Source organism: Chiloscyllium plagiosum, chromosome 22 (assembly GCF_004010195.1).
Source record: "Chiloscyllium plagiosum isolate BGI_BamShark_2017 chromosome 22, ASM401019v2, whole genome shotgun sequence".
NCBI lineage: Eukaryota > Metazoa > Chordata > Chondrichthyes > Orectolobiformes > Hemiscylliidae > Chiloscyllium > Chiloscyllium plagiosum.
This window is the reverse complement of record NC_057731.1, coordinates 29,171,135-29,193,978: the sequence shown is the minus strand read 5'-3', so window position 1 is coordinate 29,193,978 and position 22,844 is coordinate 29,171,135. Positions and strand designations below refer to the sequence as shown.

The window sequence follows — 22,844 nt, the reverse complement described above, 5'->3', positions numbered from 1 at the left end:
TCTTCTTCCAAAAATAAAACAAATAAATAAGAATTTCCAAAGCTCAATAGCACAGATATGATATAATATTTTGGGGAGGTTGTGGTATCATTAGACTGGTAATCCAGAGATCCACGATAATGCTCTTTCAATGTTGGTTTCAATTCCATTGTGACAGATGATGAAATCTGTATTGATTGAAAATCTGGAATTAAAACTGTCATAAAACTTCATCTGATTCAGTCATGCTCTTAAAAAAAGGAAATTATTCATCCTTACCTGGTCTGGCTTACATGAGAATCATGACACACAGCAATGTGGTTGACTCTGAAGCGGCCCTGGCAAGCCAATCAGTTCAAGGCACAATTAGGGACAGGCAATAAGACCCATAGCCCATGAATGAATTAAAAAACCTAACGTTCCAACATTGGCACAAGACACCCAAATGCAATTAGGAATTTGTATACTTTTTTAAAAAAGCAGCATTCAAACGTAACCTGAAAATACTGTTGCTAATCTTAACCTGCATCCTTAACAGCTACTCCCTTCCAGTATCTAGTAGATATGAATACCCATTTCGCACAGTTGGACCATGGTTAAATATAATACCAGGATATTGCAAGGACAATGCAATAATGCACTCTAACAAGTTACCATTGAGCTCCTTCAAGACTGAACTCATAGGCTGACTCAATGCACCAACAAGGTCATTTCTCAATGAAAGCAAAATCACATCTGTACCTCTGTTCATTATTTTCCAATTTATTATTCCATCATCATAACGGTAGGTGAGTGATTGAAGCGACAATATACCTTTTAGGAATTTTCTTTCAAATATCCAGAAGTCTAGGAAGAATTTGTCTGTGGAATCCACTGAAGTACAATCCATAACCACTGGAAGTTGATGTTTGACTTGTTTTTGGAAAGGTTCAATTCCTCCACACGCATTTTTGTTTTTATCAAAACAAAACACCAAAAAAAGTGAAAAAAGGCCTATGGCCCTGCAGGTTTTGAGCCATTGCTGAGCTATAGTGTAAATTGACTTTATAAACCACTTGATAACATCTTATGTTGAATTAATTGGCTGGATGGCACAGGTCAAGATACCAAATTCACCCTGCCAAATGTAAAAAATAATTCAGAAAAATATTAGTATTCTCAAATGTATAAAGTCCTTTCAGTATTGACAAATTAATGGTCTTTATTGCTAAATGTGCCCAAGGAGTTTCAATGAGTTATAATCATATTCTTCCTGATGCAATTTACAAGATAAACTTTGAAAGCCTTTGTTGTGCTGAAGTTTTAACATTTCAGAATAAATTTCTGTCTACTACCACAAAGATGCATTTGAACTTACATTTGTTCAGTTAAACTGTTCTTCAGCTTATAAACCACTTGACAATAGGGGGCACTGTGACATAAACTTTCCTAAATTAGTTGATGACAAATGCAAATAGTATGAGTGTGGACTGAAAAGCAATTCCCAATAAAACCAAGCATAGATTCATTGCATAATATGCAGTGCAAACTTCTGTTTATAACAGTGACTGAGTGTTACATATAAAAGTAGGTTTGCTGTGCACATGGATCCTGAAAATACCGTTTTGCCCAATTCAATTCATGGATGTAAGAATTAATCTTTCATCAGTCTTTGTTTCGTCGAGAAGCAAGTAAACTAAGGCAACTTGATTGTTTGTTTGAGAACAAGGAACAAATGCCGGTCACTATTCTTGACAAATGGGAAATGAAGATAATGGATTTTATAGAACTCAATCATCACAATTGTTAGAGACATTCCTCTTTCACTCCACAACATAAACCAACAGAGAGGGAAGCAATAAAAATAAGTTAAAAATAGTAGCTCTTACATCCATTACTAAACCATAATTATGGCATTTGAATTCCCGGAAGACTAAAGTAGGCACTATTATTGAAACCCCTTAAGTATGTTTAACAGCAATATTTAAACATATTCTGTAAATATTTTGTTTTTACCAAATACATGTGCATAATTGAAAATCCTACAAAGTATTTAAAACCACATGAGGAATTACATTTTTTAAAAAAGTTGTTTACATAAACTCAGGACTTTTGATTTGTTATGACTGTCACCGTGACAAGTATTATGAATCTACATAGCCACGGAAAGTTACATGAGGGCATACAGATAATGTTCATCTTTATAATTATGTTTAAAGTTCAGACATGCCTTCTAATGAATTTTGGACAAGTCTTCAGTTAAAAGTTTAAAAATAAACTTAAAAAAATAACTTTTGAACTTGAACATTAATGCTTTGTTGAACATTCCACAATAGCGAAGAAAGCATTATACAAAACATTTGATATTTTACAGTTTTATGAATTTGGTCTCTATTTTTCCCATAAGAAAGAATCATCATTAAGTAGCAAAGCCAGCTTTTCATTGAATGACCCATAGAAATCCTTGAGAAGCTTCCTGGTTTTTGACAACATAGGTCCAAGGCTTTTGTCTTTAGGCCGCCTGGTATTTGACGCAGGATTGTTAATGATGGCTGCCTCCTGTTGATCAGTCAAACTTCCTGTTGAAAAGTAACAGCAGAGCTTTAGGGAAAAAAAAATCCAATACTAACAACAGCTTTAGATCTTTCCCTCTGAATATGACATTGCTTTCCTTTCCTATCTGTGTATCGTCTTTTTATTTTGCCCCTGATCCTGCCATGATTTTAAGTAAGAGAGAAAATACATTTGGTTGTTAATTTGCATTGGCAGATGAAGGAAAGCAATTTCCTTTTGAATTAAATAACATGGCTCACTGCAGTTACTTGACTGTCAGTTCTTAAACTAATACCTAGTTACTCAGTATTCATTAGAGACCTAAACTGCTAATGATTTAAAACATACCCCTGTAATATCCTATTAATCTGAAGCATAGATTTCCAGTGTTAGATAAAATTCAATTTTGTTTTAAACACTGGGTTATTATGTTCCCAGTACAGTTTTAGACACATTCCTATTTGTACTGGATACCTCTTCAGTGTCCTAGTAAAAATAGCTGCTGAGCATATTCAATTCAAACTGGAAAGTGGGCTCACAGAAAGGCTGATATTTCTGTGAGTCAGTGTTACAAATATTTGTTTGATTCTTGAACTCAATGGTATTTATTGTGAATTTATTGTCAAGACGCAACTAACTAATAAGCATGCTATCAGAACTAAATTATTATTTGAGCCACTTGTAAACTCAGTTAATCCAATCAAATTAACATTCAGAATAAGAGAGGCATTTAGGGTCTGGCACAAGACACGCAGAATGTTCCTATTTCTCCTGGAGTTTGGGAGACAAAGCCATAACAGCAGACTCTCAATATCTGGTATAAAGATAGCTAACTTTAAAATAAATAAACAGTACTGATAACCAGAAGTTAGATTTGTGCCAATTCATCATAACATTCAGAAAAATATTTTGCTCTGAAATGGCTATTATTTTGCTATTAAAGTGTCATCGAATCAGATATATTGCTCTGATTTATCTAATTTGAATGCTTTCAGATGTTGGGTTAACATGTTCCCTGACAACACTACCATAAATAAGATGACAAATAAACAAAAAGTACCTGATTGCTCAGCTGGTACATCTCAGAATTTGGCTCCTTACTCTTCCTTCACCCCAAGCCCATCTTTGGAATATTGTTGGGGACTGTACTCTGCTTTGACTGTCCTATTTGATTTATAAGAAGTTGATTGATTCTTTACTAGGGATAGAGGAAAAGCAGTAGACCATTCAGCCCCCTGATCCTTTTCTGTTGCTTGATTGTTCACTTAACTACATTTATCTTCGGCTGATCTATAGCCCACATTGTGATGAGTAGAGGCCTAGTCCCAGGACATTGCTGCAGGAATTCTTCAGGGTAGATATTTCCAAATCAAACTCTTCAGAAATCCAACATACCCTTCTACAGCAGATGGAACTTGAACCTCAGTTCCTCAGGGTAGTGTCCAAGCCCGAATTATCTTCAGCTATACTAGTAATGACCTTCTCTCCAACATAAGATTCAAAGTCAACATGTTCACTGGTAATTGTGGTGTTTGGCACCATTTGCAACTCCTTATATACTCCTTATGTTTATATGCAGCAACATCTGCACAGCGTTCAGGTTTGGGCAAATAATTGACGAGTGACATATTTGCTACTTAAATTCCAAACAATGACCAACGAGAGAATATTCAGCCATCTCCCCTTAACTTTCAACATCATTACTATCATTGACGACTTCACCATCAACACTCTGGGAGTCACCATTGGCATAGTGGCAGTACAATCTATCATCTAGCAAAACTGTGACCTCTACCACCTACAGCAACAATAGTTACGTGGTCACCATTAATGGTGTTCGTGTTAAAACTCAAATTTGACATTTACCATGGTGGGATTTGCATACCTATCCCCAGAACATTAATCTGTTATTCTAGATTACAGGATTCCCTAATTACCCCTGAGAAGCTTCTAGCAAGGATATCACCTCCTGCAAGTTCTGCTCCATGCCACACTATCCAGACTTGGAACTATATCACTGCTTCTTAACTATCACAGCATTAAAATCCTTGAACTCCTTCCTTAACAATATAGTGTGGTTATCTATGTACCACATGTATTGCACCCATTCAAGAAGGTAGCTTGCTAGAAGCTTCTCAGGGGTAATTAGGGAATCTTGTAATCTACAATAACAGATTAATGTTCTGGGGATTGGTATGCAAATCCCACCATGGTAAATGTCAAATTTGAGTTTTAACATAAAAGCCCATTAATGATGACCACATAACTATTGTTGTTTGTCATAAAAGTCCATCTGGTTCACGAATATCCTTTAGGGAAAGAAGTCTGACATCCTTTCCTGGTTTGGCCAACATGACTCCAGATCCACAGCAATGTAGTTGACACTTCACTGCCATCTGAAATGGCCAACCAAGCCACTCAGCTTATGAAAATTGCTACAAAGTCCAAACAAAGGAATGAAACCAGACAGAGCATCCAGCATTTATTTGGGCTTGGAAATAACAATGGCAAACTCAATCCAGTGAACCCTGCAAAGTCTTCCTTCCTAACATCTCAGGATTTGTGTCAAAAATCAGCAGAGACAGACTTAGACAGACAACCTCACAGAATCATACCTTACAGACAATATCCCCAGGCATAAACTTGAACACTGCTGCAAATGTGTTGCTGGAACAGCGCAGCAGGTCAGGCAGCATCCAGGGAACAGGAGAATCGACGTTTCGGGCATAAGCCCTTCTTCAGGAAACGTCGATTCTCCTGTTCCCTGGATGCTGCCTGACCTGCTGCGCTGTTCCAGCAACACATTTTCAGCTCTGATCTCCAGCATCTGCAGACCTCACTTTCTCCATAAACTTGAACACTGCCCTACCTACAAGATGGAGCCAGCAGTGGTATACAGTGGGAAGGAGCCATCACTCTTCTGTACACAATTAATGCACTTCTGAACCTAGTATCATCTGTAAACTCAAACATACAAATCTTCATCCAATTATCTAAAATACTAATCTATACAGTGAAATGCTGTATTGATTACTGGTCAAAACCACTTATCTCAACAGCTGAAGTACATTTTCTTCATCATCATCATTCCAGCTCTTATCTCTCAATCAGTTGTTCACTCATGTTGGATGGTTATGCCCAATTCTATGTACTTGCAAGTTTGCTAATCTCTTGTGCAGAATCTTATGAAAATCAAAACAGGTACCCTTCTGCCCAACATTTTTGGCAAAAAGATAAACTAGATTCCACACACACAAATTCACAGCAGCAGTTGGCCATTCACCCCTTCAGCCTGCTCCACAATTTGATAAGAACAAGGCTGATTTTATTGTGACCTCAATTCCTTTCCTGTCTACTCCTCATAGCTTCTTACTTGTCAAGGCAGTTGAAAAGTGTCAAATTCAATCTTAACAGTGTTCAATGATCCTCCCTCCACTGCTCTTTTGACTCACCCTCCAGAAATCTCTGAGTCATATTTGTTCAAGTGCTCAATACTCTGTCCCTGACGATAGATTCCAATAATGTCCTGATAACTGTCATTAAACTAACGTGTGTGTGTGTGTGTGTACATGCACATGTGTGTGCACATGTGTGTATAGAACATAACAGTGCAGTACTGGTCCTTCGGTCCTCAATGTTGCACGGACCTGTGGAACCAATCTGAAGCCCATCTAACCTACACTATTCAATTCTCATCAATATGCCCATCCAATGACCATTTAAATGCCCTTCCAGTTGGTGAGTCTACTCCTGTTGCAGGCAGTGCGTTCTATGGCCCTGCTATTACTGTGTGTGTTTAAAAAGTGAGCAAAGGATATGTATCATGAAAACTAATACCTTTTGCTTCTCAGTCACCAGCAAAAATGGCCAGACAATCTAGCAGTTCTGTACTTTCGAAGCAAGTATTTAAAACAAGAGCTTCATTGTAATATGCAAAATTACATGGTAAGGGCAGCATGGTGGCTCAGTGGTTAGCACTGCTGCCTCACAGCACCAAGGTCCCAGGTTCGATTCCAGCCTCGGGTGACTGCCTTTGTGGAGTTTGCACATTCTCCCCATGTCTGCATGGGTTTCCTCAGGGTGCTCCGGTTTCCTCCCACACTCCAAAGATGTGCAGGTTAGGTGAATTGGCCATGGGGAAAATGGATCTGGGTGGGCTACTCTGTGAAGGGTCGGTGTGGACTAGTTGGGCCGAGTGTCTGTTTCCACACAGTAGGGAATCTAATCTAAAAGAGAATGGGATGGAGAATGGCCTTCAAACAGGTTGTCATTTAAAAGGCAAATCAATATTCAGGCTACCTTGGGTGTTATTTTCACTTCACTATCCAAGTAAACATAGCGATAGGTGTAAACCAGTTTTAAGTCCCTTCGAAATGTCATTAAATCATTGGCCATCTGTCTATTTGCTGATCTCCAGTGTTTTCCACACATGTTATGAAGCACACTGCTTTAACTAAGCTTTTCTTTGAATTATATTTTATAAACTAATGCTTTTAGCACAGAAATGCAGTTTAATACAAATGCGTACCCAAGTTCAAGAAATCGAAGACCCTGTGCATACTCTTTTTCAAATCAGCAGCATGTTCTTCCAGCCGGAGAATGAGGAATTGGTTTGGATTGTAAACTGTAAACCAGTCCCACAGAAAGACTGCATATAACCCAATTTGCAATCTCACCTAAAGAGAAAAAGAAAGACAATACATTGTTTAGCAATTCCATCCTTTCTCCTCTGTTTACTTTGTGGTCAATCAATTTATGTCCATTGTACAGAATACTTTAAAGTATATAGCCCCATGTAGGGTCATAGAGATGTACAGCACGGAAACAGACCCTTCAGTCCATCTCATCCATGCTGACCAGTTTGGTTATACAGCAGTTTGGTATGATCAGTGCACTAACTTACTGCACCAAGCATGAATGGAGAGTTTCCCCTCTGTAGTTCCCCACAATCGAGAAGATATAACACAAAGGAATAAGATAACAAAGGAAACAAACCCATAGGGTTTTCATGACCTCCTCTTGTAACTTCAGCAAAAACCCTAATGAAATGGTGTGAATCTAGGATTCCAGTAATCTTTTGTTGAAGTTACAGTAACAAGCTGTAAAAAATCCTGACAGAAATATCAGGTTTGGAAAGCTGAGTCAACCCATGCCACTCAACAAAAATCTGGCTGTTGGTCAACTGGAAAGAGAGGCCAAAGAGATGATTCAGATATCTTCTTGATCAGGGAATGGTGCAGTCAGTGGCAAGTTTCAAGATCAGCAACGGTAAAAGGAATAAACAAGACACATGGCTCCATGTCTTAATTACATTCTAATAGGTATCTCAAATGTACTGAAATCAGTATGACTGGTATATTATCCCTCATCTGACCCCAGAGACCTGGGTGAAAACCAAGACAAGACAAATCAAGAAATTATAGGTTGGTGACATGAAACAGGGAGGGAAGATTGAGGTCAAGAAAGAATATCCAAAGTTCTCAAATTCTGGCAAAAAATGCAAACTGATGAGAGTAAAAGCCTTGATTTTAACACATTTAAGATTCAGGCAGGAAAAACTCACACAGTAACTGATTTCTGACATTGGAAAACTTAGCAGAGAAGAGCTGAATGCAGGACAAAGATTGCAGTCATAAATAAAAGAGAGACTTGTAACCAGAAATGAGAAAAGGATTGATTAAAGGCAGTCCAAGAAAACTAGAGAGATACTCATGGAAATGTCTCAGATATGAGATCAGTAATCTGTTTTGGTGGACTTTTTATAAAGGATTTATAGATCCCAAGGGAAAAATTCTGTACATTTCAAAATGTAGCTGAAAATTCCATAAATATTATTTTTTATTAAGCAAACTCTAATGCTCAATCCCTCTCGGAAAAGCATCGGAGGCTGAGGGGTGACCTTATAGAGGTTTACAAAATTATGAGGGGCATGGATAGGATAAATAGACAAAGTCTTTTCCCTGGGTCGGGGAGTCCAGAACTAGAGAACATAGGTTTAGGGTGAGAGGGGAAAGATATAAAAGAGACTTAAGGGGCAACTTTTTCACGCAGAGGGTGGTACATGTATGGAATGAGCTGCCAGAGGATGTGGTAGAGGCTGGTACAATTGCAACATTTAAAAGGCATTTGGATGGGTATATAAATAGGAAGGGTTTGGAGGGATATTGGCCCGGTGCTGGCAGGTGGGACTAGTTTGGGTTGGGATATCTGGTCAGCATGGATGGGTTGGACCAAAGGGTCCGTTTCGTGATGTACATCTGTATGACTCTGTGATTAAGCCACGTTAAAGATGACCCAGGCAATATTTTCCTGCCACAGCATGGAGGTGGTGGAATGGAATAGGAGCAATAAACTTCATTGACCCAAAGCTACATTATATTCTATTTTGGCATTACCTTCCAGCCAAAATAGTAATGTTTCCAAAACAAAATCTCAGACTTTGGTTATTCCCTAGAACTCAAATACAACAAGTCTTTATGTTACAATAATCCTACAGTTAGATTATAGTTACACGTCAACAGATAAAGTGACCATGAAATCAATACCTCTTCAAACAGCCACTATTTAGAAGGGGATGGAAGGGAAAAAAATGAAAACAAAATACAGAGCATATTGTTTTACAGAAAACTCATGATTACCGTAGAATCATTGTTCAGATTTCAACATTCTTCTGCAGTTCAAATGAGAATTATCATAAAGTGAACCAAATATTTTAAACAAACAGTGTTGGACATTAATTTTATTTTGGTGTAATGTTTAGGTTAAAATAATTTAGACAAAGACATTTGGTTTGAAAATGATGGCCAGAAAGCATTCCTGTTTATGCAACAAGGCTGCCATTTTGCAGGAACAAGTTAAAATTCCCTCAAGGAATGTCAAACTTGGGAAGCTGAGTCAATCCCTACCACTCTGCAAAAATCTGTTGTTGATCAATTGAAAAGAAATAATGACAGAAGGCCAAAGACGAGATGATTCAGATGTCTCCTTGATCAGGAAATGGAACAGTTAGTGGCAAGTTTCAAGATCGGGAACTGTAAAAAGAATAAATAAGACACTAGCTCCATATCTTAATTGCATTCTAAAAGGCATCACAACTGTACTGAACTCAGTATGACTCTTAGTTCATCCCTCATCTGACCCCAAAGACCTTAATGAAAAATCAAGATAAGACGTATCAAAAAAAAATCTTAGATTGGTGATATGAAACAGTGAGGGAAGACTGAAGGCAAGAAAGAATATTCAAAGTTATATTAGTAATAGTTACAGTTATTTGTGTATTCCTAACAGTTCTTTATTTCTAACGACCAAACAACAGATAACCTCAGATTAAATGATGCAAGTATCAGAATAGTTACATTTCTCACTTTGGACTATCTAGAGGAATGTTGGTCGAACTAAATGATTCATTTCAAACCATTTCAAGCAACTCATAGTATCACGTTAAAATGTAAGGTGAAGACATACAGCCCCATAAAGAGTTTGCAGAGCAAATCAACATCAATTACAACATTTTAAATAGTCCACAGTTGGTAAATTCTACAAGCTGGGGAATAAGGTAGTTTAATAAAAAATGAAATATGCATCAATTGTGTGAATTATGAGTGAATTAGTGAACGCAGAACTTGGACTTATCATTGAAGATAAGGAAAATTAGCCTGTAGATTTAATGGTCCCTTATTTGGATGCCAATGATCCCAAATAGATGCACTTCATTCTTCAGGAAATATATTATTGTAAATAAAACATGGATTGAATTGTATTATGAATTTTCTGCAGTTAATTTCAAGATAGCTAACTCAAAGAAAAACCAGCTACTTTCCATTGCCAGTCCATCAAAGTGATTAAATAGCAGGCACCAAGTTAGTGGAGGGGTATAAGGAGTCTGATTTTGTCCACAACTTAAAGAAGTAAAAATGCACTTTACTGCCAGAGATATTGGAATTTTGCTATCTAATCAAAAATGTTCTGAAAGTTTGACAGTGAAGCCCAAAATTTTCTGCCTTAGTGTCAGTGACCAATGGGATTTTCAAAGAGCAACTTCTGCCTAAAATGTCTGAGGCTACATCAATTAGCAGACAGAAATGAGAATCGTTGGAAGCAGAAACTGAGATATGCTGGAATAATAGAGGTTTCAGATGCAGATAGCATATTTTGAAGTTTTTAGTGCCAGAAACACAATTAAGTCATGGCTTTTTAATTTTAATATAGTGAGAAAAATCAGGTAACGATATTAAAAACATATTGTTTCGTTGGGACTATTTTACATGGCTAGAGATGCTTTAATTAGGATCCTTACTGGCCAGAGAAAACGTATGTGGCCTGGGCTAGATTCTAAAGTGTAAAGTGCATTCTAACACACTCTGTCACTATATCTTCTAAAATCTTTAAACAGTTTCAGCTGGTTATTATTCACTTGTCATCATACATACCTGCTAAAGAATATTTGTAGAGGAAAAGAAATATTATCAGAAATCAATGCAAATGACTAAGAAAATAACTTTAATAGGTAAACAAATCCTGCACTGCCCTCAAGCGAATTATGCTTGAGTTAGAATATAAAACACCTCAGAAGGTTCAGGGCTGAAGAACTGGATGGACATTAGAGCTTCACACATTTTTGAATTATGCCTTCAATGTCACACAAGGCTGATGGCATGAAAGTTCCTTTTAACATTGGAGATAAGGCTCCTAAGGGAAATGACTTTGAGCAGCTTCATCCCAGTTTCAAATGGGCAAGGGTGCTAAATTGCAAATAATGTAATACTTCTTGACACTAACTCAATTGTTACACATGGATGAGAGCTGTGGCAAATAGAGATGTCAATCTAATGCACTATGTAGATCTCTCCCAAGGCTTGAAAGAGTAATTTGCCTTGTATCTCTTCATTCTATACCTCAGCTATGGCTTGATGTTGCCAAGCGCACACAGAGCAGCAGTGGTGGGAGAAGAGTAAAGCAAACCTGGGGGTAAGCAGCAGCAGTGGCTTCCAGATAGACATCGAAGGAGCAGGGCTTCGACTGAGCACACTTAGAGCAGTCGCAGCAGTGGGAACAGAGTAAAGCGAACCTGAAGTCCAGTGGGACAGGAGGAAACCAGATATCACAGTTCAGAGAGTGACATTGGACCAATGGGAGCTGATTGGCAAGTCAGTCCTGGTGGGTATTTCCAAATTATATTAAATTGTGAGTCACAACTTAAGCAAGAGTAGGGACTTGTTTGGTTTATGTATTTCTTTTTAATCTTTACACCTAGGGTCCTTCTCATAAATCAGTATTCCATTTTGGAGGGTGGTGAGGGTGCTGGTTCCTCCAGGGATTGCAGACAGAGCCAAGTTTCTGGCACAACAAGCAGCCTGTCTTTACAGGAGGGGAAGAAGGGTAATGGTAATAGGGGATTTCACAGTCAGGGGAACAGATAGATGGCACCATGGCCATTAACATGACTCCAGGATGGCATGTTGCCCCCCTAGTGCTAGGCTCCAGGATGTCACTGAAGAACTGCAAGGCATCTGAAGGGAGAGGATGATAAGGTAGAGGTCACGGTTACATGTTGGCACCAATGACAGAGGTAGAAAGAGGAATGAGGTCTTGTATCAAGAATTCAGGGAGCTCGGCAATAGATGAAAAGACAGAACCTTTTAGATTGTTACCTCTGGGTTGTAATTAAAAACAAAATAGGCCCAGTGCCACCTAATGAGCACAGATATAAGAGAATAATGCAGAGGAGTGCATGGCTTAACAGTTGGTGCAGGAGACAGAGTTTTAGTTTTCTGGATCACTGGGGACCATTCCTGGGAAAGGTAGCATCTGTACAAGTGGAATCTGAACCAGAGAATGACTAACATTCTTGGGGGATGGTTTGCTAGTGTTGTTGGGAGGAGTTGTAACTAACTTGGCAGGAGTGGTAGTGGTGGGGGAGTGGGGGGTGGCACAGACTGTTAGCAGAATAAAACCACAGAATCATACAGTAAAACAATCAAGTCAGAGGCTGTATTAATTTTCAAGCGAGTAAAGATGGTCTTTACTTCAACACCAGACGTGCCAGGTAAGATGGTTGAGTTAGGGGTGAGGAGAAAGTGAGGACTGCAGATGCTGGAGAGTCAGAATCGAAAAGTGTGGCAGTGGAAAGGCAGAGCAGGTCTGGCAGCATTCGCGGAGCAGGAGAATCAACGTTTCGAGCATAAGCCAGTTAGGGGTGAGGCAGTATTATTAACTCAACATTCCGGGACATGAATCATTCAGGTGAAACAGAGGAGGGAGTAAAACAGGAGAAGGCATTGCATTATTACTTAATGATTCAGCTACTGCAGTAAGGAGAGATGGTATCTTGGAGGGGGCATCGAATGAAGTTTTGTGGGTAGAGCCGAAGACAAACAAAGTGCTGCCACATTTAAATTGAGAAGCAAATTTCTGCACAATTAAGAGAGATGTGTAAAAATAATAACAAAAAGATCATTACAGGAGATGGTTTCAACTTACCTGACATTAACTGGGATAAACATAGCATTTAGGACTTGGAATGGATTGGATTTTGTGAAGTGTGTGTAAGAGAACTTATTAGATCAATATGTAAAGGGCCCAACAAGGAATAGAGCTGTGCTTGATCTCATTCTGTGGGATGAAAGCAGGCAGGTGTTTGAGGTGGTGCTGGGGAATATTTTAGTGACAGTGATCACAACATGATTCAATTCAAGCTTATTATGGAGAAGTAATATATTAGTGGCAAACAAAAAGTTTTGTGTTGGGGGAAGAGTAGATTTTAGCAAAATAAAGCAGAAACTGGCCAAGAAAGACTGGAAACTGCTACTACTGGAGAAAACTACAAAAGAGCAGTGGGGGAGGGGAGGGGTATTTGAAAAGGAATTGAAGAGGGCACAACTCCAATACGTTTCCTCTAGGATGAAAGGGCTGAATTAACAAGCCGAGAGAACCATGGATGACCAAAGATTTAGATTAGATTTTAGATTAGATTTTTAGATTACATTACAGTGTGGAAACAGGCTCTTCGGCCCAACAAGTCCACACCGACCCGCCGAAGCGCAACCCACCCATACCCCTACATTTACCCCTTACCTAACACTATGGGTAATTTAGCATGGCCAATTCACCAGACCTGCACATCTTTGGACTGTGGGAGGAAACTGGAGCACCCGGAGGAAACCTACGCAGACACGGGGAGAACATGCAAACTCCACACAGTCAGTCGCCTGAGGCGGGAATTGAACCCGGGTCTCTGGCGCTGTAAGGCAGCAGTGCTAACCACTGTGCCACCCACATTATATTCCAGATATAATGAGAAAGAAAAAAAAGACTTTTAGTGGGTACAGGGAGTGTAGGGTGGAATGTAAGAAAGCACTTAGGAAAGCAAAGAGGGGATCTGCGAAAGCTCTGGCTGGTAAAAGTCAGTAAAATCCCAAGATATTTTGGAAATACATCAATGAGAAGCGGATAACCAGGGAAAGAGTAAGGGCCATTAGGGACCAAAAGGTTCAGTCTGTGGTGGAGTCAGAGGATATTGGTAGAGTATTGAACCAATGCTTCACATTCTTCTTCACCCAAGAGAATACGGGTGAAGACATGGATCCTGGCAGAGAGACTATGAGATGCTTGAGCAAATTGACAGAGAAGGACAAGGATTTGAGAGTGTGGTTAGGTTTAAAACAGGACAAACTTCCAGTCCCAGATGAATTGTGACCCAGGATGTTGTGGGAGGCAAGGGAGGAAATTGCATGGGTACTGACCCAAATTTCAAATTCCCCTCTGGCCATGGGGGAGGTGCTAGGGAACTGGACAATAACTAATGTAGTTCCGATACTTAAACAGGGCAGTAGAGATAAGTCAGAGAACTGCAGACCAGTGAGAGGGAAATTATTGGAGAAAATTCTGAAGGCGAGCATCCACTTCCACTTGGAGAGTTAAGGCATGATCAGGGATAGTCAGTGTGGCTTCATCAGAGGGAGGTCATGCCTAACAAATTTGATTGAATTTTTTTGGTGGTGAGCAGGTATGTAGATGAGGGTAGTGCAGGTGATGTATTTTATATGGATTTCAGCAAAGCCTTTAATAAGGTCCCACATAGGAAACTTACCAAGAAGGCAAATGAACGTGGGATACAGAGTAATTTGATAAAGTGGATTCAAAATTGGTTTAGTTGTAGGAGACAGAGGGTGATAACAGAAGGCTGCTTTAGAGACTGGAAGCCCATGTCCAATAACATACTACAGGGATCTGAGCTGGGTCCACTATTATTCAACATTTATATAAACAACATAAATGATTGTGAGGGGGTTGGTTTGTTAAGTTTGAAGTTGACACAAAGATTGATCAGGTGGTTAACAGTGAGGGTGTGTGTCATCATAAAGTTGTAAACAGAATGGTCAAATGGGCAGATGAGTTGCAAATGAAAATTACACTGAAATGTGTGAGGTGATATACTTTGGAAGGAGTAAATTGACAATAAAGTATTCAATGAATGACATGACACTAGAAAGTTCAATGGAACAAAGGGACCTGGTCCATTTGTCCACAGATTTCTGAAGGCACAAGGGCATGTTAGTAGGATGAGGAAGAAGGCATATGGGTCTTTTTCAATCGAAACATAGATTACAAAACCTGGGAAGTCATATTGGAGTTCTGGCAAACTTTGGTGAGAACACAGCTAGAGTACTGTGTGCAGTTCTAGTCACCACATTACAGGAAGGATGTGACTACACTGGAGGAATGCAGAGGAGATTCATCAGGCTGCTGCCAAGGATGGCAAATTTAAGTTATCAGGAAAGGTTAGATAGACTTGGGCTGTTTTCATTGGAGCAGAGAAGACTAAAGGGTGATCTGATTGAGATCTACAAGATTATGAGGGGCATGGACAGAGAGGCTAAGAAGCAGTTAAAGCATGGAACATTTTGACACTCATTATCATAGAATCATACAGTGCAGAAGAGGCCTTTCAGCCCATCAAGTCTGCATTGACATGTGAAGAAACACCTGACTTCAAAGTAATCCCATTTATCAGCACTTGGCCCATAGCCTTTAATGTTACGATGCACCAAGCCTTCATCCAGGTATTTCTTTTAAAAGAATGTGAGGCAATTTTCCTCTATCAACCTCCCAGGCAGCGCATTCTAGACTGTCAACACCTTCTGGGGACAACATTCCCCTGTTAACCTCTTGCCCTTCACCTTGACCTTGTGTCCCCTCTTTGAAAATCAAAATGACCTGAAAGAGTTATTAAAATCACATGGGGAGAGATATATGGGAGTATGCTGGGATGTACTAATCTGATTATGCATGATGTAGATATAGAAAAGACTGTTCCAACTAAGCAACATCCTTATAGACTTAACCCTCTGAAGTTGGCACAGGTTCAAAAAGAGATTGCATGCTCAAAGACAATATAAATCAAAGTAAGCTGCAGCGAATGGAACTCATCCATAGTAATGGTGCCAAAACTAAATGGTACCCAATGATTACATGTGGACTATCACAAAGTTAATGCAGTTACAAAATCAGATTCATAACGTATTCCAGGTTTGGAAGGTTGGATTGAAAAGGTGGGACAAGTAACATGTTTTTCAAAGTTGGACTTCCTCAGAGTATACTGTATCTTTATTAAAAAGAGTGAAGACAATTTTGGCTTTCATGACGTCGAATAGGCTATACTAGTTTAAAGTCATGCCATTGGTATGAAAAATGTGCCAGCCACATTTCAAAGATGAACCAATAAAATCAGGATTATCCAATTATGTGAATTTTCACCACACATGGAAGGAATGTTTGGAGAATCTATTGGAATTGTCTGATTGACTTTGGGAGGCAGACATGTGATACACCTGGTTAAGAATGAATTCGCAAAAGCCCAAGTAACATTCCCGGGCCATGTCGTTGGACATGGATAAGTAGCTCCACGGTATGTGAAAACAGAAGTTAGTGGAGGGCTTCCCATACCCCGATGAAGAAGGTAGGACTACAATTCTTGGGATTGAGTGGGTTTTATTGCATATTTGCACTGAGTTTTAGCAGTGAGGTTGCTCCACTGACTGACTTGTTAAAGAAGTGCAGAAAGTTTCAGTAGACACAGGAATGTCCAAAGGAATTTAACAGCCTAAAAGCTATGTTATCCACTGCTCCAATGTTAGCTACACCTAATTATGCAAAGGCATTCAATGTGGCTATTGATGCAAGTGATGTGGATGTCAGTGTTCTATCCTTGCAAGACGATGAGAAGATTGAAAAACCTATTGGGAATTTTTCTAGAAAATTGATTAGTCATCAGGAATATTTCACAATTTAGAAGGAGACATTGCGTTTGGTGTTGGCATTGCAACATTTCGACATTTATATCGCCAATAATGTGGCTGAGACAACTGTATATACTGATCATAACCGCTCAAGGATTTTGGGAAAATTTAAGGATAAAAACTCAGACTGTTTAGATGGAGCTTAGTGTTGTGACCACTCAATTCAAAAATTATATACATTGCAGGACAAGAAAATCTAATTGCAGATGCGTTGTCGTGGTTTTGATGAATTAAAACGGTAGTGTTCCGTGTTGGGAAAACAAAAGGACTGAAATGGACTACAGGAGTGTAATGTTTATGTACTGTAGTGTACTCATAGAGTAGGGTGACAATATTATGGCTTTAAGAGGTGTATTTTGTCCTTTTTTTAAATGAAAAAATGTTGAAACAAGTACTGAGCAGCGAGCTCAAAGCCAATAAAGTAAACAACTTGGGAGGCCTTGGGTTTTTTTTCAAAAGTTCAAACAGCCTGAATTGGTGGGGTCAGGCTCCCACAAAACCAGGATTTTTAGTTTTAGCTTTCAGCCGTTTCCGGGTCTTGAAACTGCATGTGGAAGCTCTCTCTGTTACAACTAAAAGCTGGGTTTCCCTTTCTGCTGCTAGAATTGCATGTAAGATCATCTATTTTACTGAATTTGTCTTTGCCAAGGGTGGGTTTACAGGATGTTACTATATGATAGTAGATAATTAGTAGTAGTTAATATGTATATTATTTTAAGTTTTCAATAGCGTTCCAGTTAAGCCAATTATTTTTAATTTTAATTTTGTCTGTATTTTCACTATAGTGTCAAAATAAAGTATGCTTTGCTTAAAACTGAGTAGTTTGACCAATCAAATTGTATCAGGAACGCAACATCTTACATTAACCTTTACAATAAGAAAACATTGGGGTCGAGACTATCTTCTTAAAATATTTTGAGGGGGTTTGGCCCAGTACATAATAGAGAATAAGTTTATTGTTTGGAATATGTTTTCCAAACTTATTCCAACTGTGACTCCCAATTTAAAGCTTGAAAATTATGAAGGCACTTCAGGGGGAACAGAGAGGTAGTTAATGACAGCAATGAGCACAGGGGCCTGCCTGCTAAAGTCAGAGCACAACTGTTGGAACTCAGTCAGAGCTGCCGACAGCTGCTGTCAGTTCAGGACTTGGGACCCCAAAATTTCTGCTTGTGACTCTACTTGGGGCCCATCCCCATTTTGGAAAGCCCAGTAGTAGCGGCTTCAATTTTGTTCCAGCATAGGACTGACCAGGAATCGCTCCAGCTCTTAAAGCCATTGGCTTGTGATGGAATAATATACAGATTGATACATAATCAGCTTGCCTTGGCTAAAAGTTCTCCTAAACATCACATCTTGTGGCTCTGGCTCAGAGGCAGTAGGTTGCTGGCCACTATTCCACAAAACCTGCCCCCTTCCTAAAGAATCTCAAAACCAAAATGGAGAAACATGGCACCAAGGTAATTTGAGTGCATATCATGTTTGCTAGCAAGTTGCTGCATTGCATGTAATTAAAACTACTACTAATAATGAACTATCACAGCAATCTAATTAATCACTCATTACCTATAATAATATATCAGAACCATTTACTACCTCCTATCAGTTATGTGACCCTTTCAGCTGATGCAACTGGATCTTTAATGCATTGAAAGTATGATTGCTGCAAATTCTAATCAACAAGCTCAGAATTGCAGTGTTTTTCCCAACTATTAACAATTAATTTAGTTGAAAGCCACAAAGTTGCTTCCATACAGCACCATAGAGTGAAATATTCTTCTCCAGTTCTCTGTCCAAAGACATGATTGTCACTCAGTGCCCAGACAGAATGAGCTCTGCACAGCTGGCAATTGGATCCAAACCAGCTGTCTAGCCAACTGATCAACTGGCTTGTACATCCCATCCCCTTACCACATGGTGTGTGAGTTGCTGTGGCAATTGGCACTTTGCACGCATGCTGTTGAGGTTAGCTATAGATTGTTGTGTTTCAGGCTCCAATTTTCACTTGGCTGACAAGAAATTTCACCCACTCTTATCAGCCACTACAGGTGTTGGTTGGAAGAATTTGCAGTTTGACTACATTGTCAAGGCACCTTCCTTGACCATTCAAGTCCTGGAGTGGCAAGTAAATCCAGAGCTTGTAGCTCAGAGGTAGAGACACTTCCCACCTATGCCACAATAGAACTGAAGGCATTATTGTTGGAGGAGTTGCAATTTACATTGTTTTATTAATGCACATCTATTTTGATAGACAGAGGTACTTGCTCTTTAAATGACTGTCACGAAAAAGTACTTACAGGCATGGCAGAGTTCACGGTGCAGTTATATACACAGGATCTAAGAGAAGAGTGCATCAAACATCCATTGAATATTTGCAGTGAATCTTTTACTTTTTCATGAAAGTCCTCGACAGATTTGTTTGCGCTTATGAAGTACAAATAATCAGAATACAGCCTAAAAAAGATGGGAATACGTTATTATAAAAATGCATTAATTGAGTGACTTAACTCCAGTGAAATACTCAGTAAACTGCATGATCAGGTTCGATTCCAGCCTTGGGTGAATGTCTGTGTGGAGTTTGTACATTCTCCCCATGTCTGCATGGGTTTCCTCCCATAGTTCAAAGATGGGTAGGTTAGATGAATTGGCCGTACTAAAATTGCCCATACTGTTCAGGGATGTGTAGGCTAGATGCATTAGTCAGGGGAAATCTAGAGTAATAGGGTCATGGTCTGGGTCTGGGTGGGATACTCTTCCAAGAGTCAGGGTGGACTTGTTGGGCCGAATGTAGGGATTCTATGATTCTACAAAAGCAAGTTTTTTTTCTACCCCATATTATTGCTTTTCCTCAACATGACATTTTAAAACACTAATTTCTTCTGTGGTTACATAATCAATTGAGTAGTTTCAGGCATGAAATAATAAACTTCTTAAACTCCAAATTTTAGCCTAAAGTTTAAAAATGCAACTCGTTTGACATTGCTATTGTATTCCTCTGATATCTTACATAAGCAATAGTTGTTCAAAATGGAAAAAAAGAAGTTTCACCACTAGTATTGCCTTTAATCTCTCCAATAACTATAATCAATTATCTTTTCTCCATATCTGCTGATTGTTTGAAAGGATTTGTGATGATGTTCCTCCTTTAACAAGGTTATGTTGCCCTTGGTTTTCTTTCAGAGAAGTCGTAAAAGACACAGACTATGAAAAGTCTGTGTTTGGATGGGTTTTAGGGCCAGTTTGATTATAGTGAATAGATACTGCCTCAGGCAATAGGTTTTCAAGTTAAAAAAACACTTGTAAAATGAAAGGGGTCTGGCATGGTCCATAACAGATTGAAGTGGAAGAACAAAATATCCTAAAAATGTGTGGAGCTTGTTGTAGAGGGGCTTGATGTTGATTCTAGTAGCACAAGGGAATTGACCTAAGAGCCAGAGAGCTGAATAACAGGATAGCTGAAAGAAAGTAACTGAATGCAGCTTAGTAAATTTAGATTTATTTTAAGCTTGATTGATTAAGATCTTCAGAATTCATTGCTAAGAGCAAAAAACTTGAGGTTGAGGAAAAGGGTTCATAAAATATAATGAAAATTCAGAATGAAGAGTGTTAAAAATTAGTCGTATTCCTTTACAATGACTTGATTTTAATGGTAAAGTAGGTATGCATGTGTGTGCATATGCATTTTGTATGCAAATGCTCTAAGCTAAGTAAGTCCAAACTCTTTACATCCAAAGACTATATCCATTTATAATGAGAATTGGTTGGCCCTTAGCAATTAGATGGCAAAGAAGCAAATTATACAGGTCTTAACTTTTCAGAACATGGATGTAAACAACAGAAGGAAAAAAAAATCGCAGGAGCGATATATTTGAATTACTCAATAAGAATTACTATATGTAGCTATATGTAAAAATTAGCCAAAAAGAAAATAGAACCATAAGTTAACAAAGAAACAACAGAAAACAGGCTTTACTGCTTGGTCAACATTCTTCACAGACGGCATTGATGGGATTCACATGGTAAATGATTTAGTCTGTCCCAAACTGATATGCAATATCTGAGTAGTCCTCGCACATGTGGACTGTAATTGTGTCCTCCTTCCACCCCATTAAAGGGCAATCCCAATAAGCTTTAGCAGATCCTTTGGTAGTTCTATTCCAGTTAAATATTAGAACATTCAACTGTGACCCAAGAATGCTGCAAGATCCAAGGAGATTCATGAAAGACATAACTTCTTGTAATCTCCAGTGTTTTATCAAAGCCAGTGAGTACATCCCATGTATCTAGTCCAAAAGTACAATGTACAACTGCATCTAAAAGGCCATCTCCTCTCACTGTTCTAAACTCTTCATCACCTAACCAAATCAGTATCTCACCAGTTTTCCATTTCCCACCTAATTGACAACACAGTTTTCAAAATACTTGTAATTTTTTTCTAAAAATACTGTCCTAGTCCTCTCAGATTAATAGGAAGTATTGTTTTGTGACTGATGAGGCAATTCATTAGCATTTGGATTTCTCTGACACATATGTACATATCTAGCTTAGAAAAACATCTACCTACATTTTAAGATACCAACTGATTTTTTTATTTGCTGAGTTCCTCAAAGGGGCAGCCCTAACATTTGGCATCAATAATAACTGAAAAAAAAAGCAAGTAGGTCTGGGACTGAAAATGAGCAAGTGTCAATGTTGTATAACTGAAGACCCTGTAGATAAAGATTCCCGGACACAGTTGCAGCTGAGCAAAAAAAAACTTGACACTTAGCCACTTTATATCTGACCTGGTCAAGCATGATGCTAGCAACTGATTGCCAAAGTAGCAAAATTACCCTTAAATGCGGAGACTGGTACTTTCACCTTAGTGGCAAGTATTTACAAAAAATATTTAATGTTAATACCATGAGAATAAAGAAAATCCACACAAATGTTTTAATCAGTGGCTACTTTGGATAGTAATGTAAAGTGACAAGATATTTTGTAACTGGTAGTACAGATTGGGTGTCAGGAACAGTGAGCATATATTAAATTGAGGTCCCAATAGAAATATATGATGTACAATTATAGATGGAATGATAATCTTCCTTTTAGAAATTAAATTGAATGACCAAGTTTTGCTTTAAACTATGGAAATCTCATCAGCACAGACTTTTTTTAAAAAAGAAATTACATTTCTGGTCCAAATTATTTGAATGCAGATACTTGTATTTTTGTTGCTAAGCTTAATCTGGCTAATAATTTTGAATATTGCCAGTACTGGCTGAAAACCTGGAATAACTGCATGAGGAATATTGGATTTTCAGTAAAGTTACTCCTTTGTTATATCAGTGACATTGTTTCAGGAGAGGACCTCCTTTTGCATCGTTTTGCCCCACTTACATTGGTCAGGTGGTACTGCCCACAGACAGTGGCTCCAGTTTCCTCTAAGGAGAAAGTGAGGTCTGCAGATGCTGGAGATCAGAGATGGAAATGTGTTGCTGGAAAAGCGCAGCAGGTCAGGCAGCATCTAGGGAACAGGAGAATCGACGTTTCGGGCATTAGCCCTTCTTCAGGAATGAGGAAAGTTGGTCCAGCAGGCTAAGATAAAAGATAGGGAGGAGGGACTTGGGGGAGGGGCGTCGGAAATGTGATAGGTGGAAAGAGGTCAAGGTGAGGGTGATAGGTCAGACTGGGGTGGGGGCGGAGAGGTGGGGAAGAAGATTGCAGGTTAGGAAGGCGGTGCTGAATTTGATGGATTCTGTTTGAGAATGTGGCTGAAGAGCTTCTATGCAGTTTAGATTATTATGCTGCACTTTGTTCTGTTTAAATACTTAATTTACTTATTTCATCAGCTTCAGAGGAAGGGGGACTTCCTGTTTTTGTCTACATCTCGGTCAGTCTAGGTTATGGGGTGTTAACAACAGGTGGTAAGTGTTTATTACTTGGGCTATTTTACAATGAACAGGGCTTGTTTTGTATCTGTTGTGTTGTGTTCCTCTTTGATCTGGAGTTCTTGCCACCAGTCTGCATTTTTAAATATTTTCATAACTATTCTTG

General features: G+C 38.8%; 1 protein-coding gene across 4 annotated transcripts in view; it reads right to left on the bottom strand.

Moving 5' to 3' along the window:
- Positions 1-725: 725 nt before the first annotated feature.
- LOC122561159 (carbohydrate sulfotransferase 15-like) overlaps positions 726-22,844 on the bottom strand; it is an 83,484-nt gene continuing 61,365 nt past the window's right edge. For 3 of the 4 annotated variants that reach the window (XM_043712655.1, XM_043712656.1, XM_043712658.1), the window contains exons 6-8: positions 19,106-19,262; positions 7,040-7,187; positions 726-2,537 (exon numbers count right to left, since the gene is read on the bottom strand). In XM_043712655.1, the coding sequence (XP_043568590.1) occupies positions 2,350-2,537; positions 7,040-7,187; positions 19,106-19,262 (493 nt within the window). In that variant the 3' untranslated portion in view covers positions 726-2,349. Of the gene's footprint in view, positions 2,538-3,544; positions 3,710-7,039; positions 7,188-19,105; positions 19,263-22,844 lie in introns of those variants that run through there. The other variant, XM_043712659.1, reaches the window with a different exon arrangement.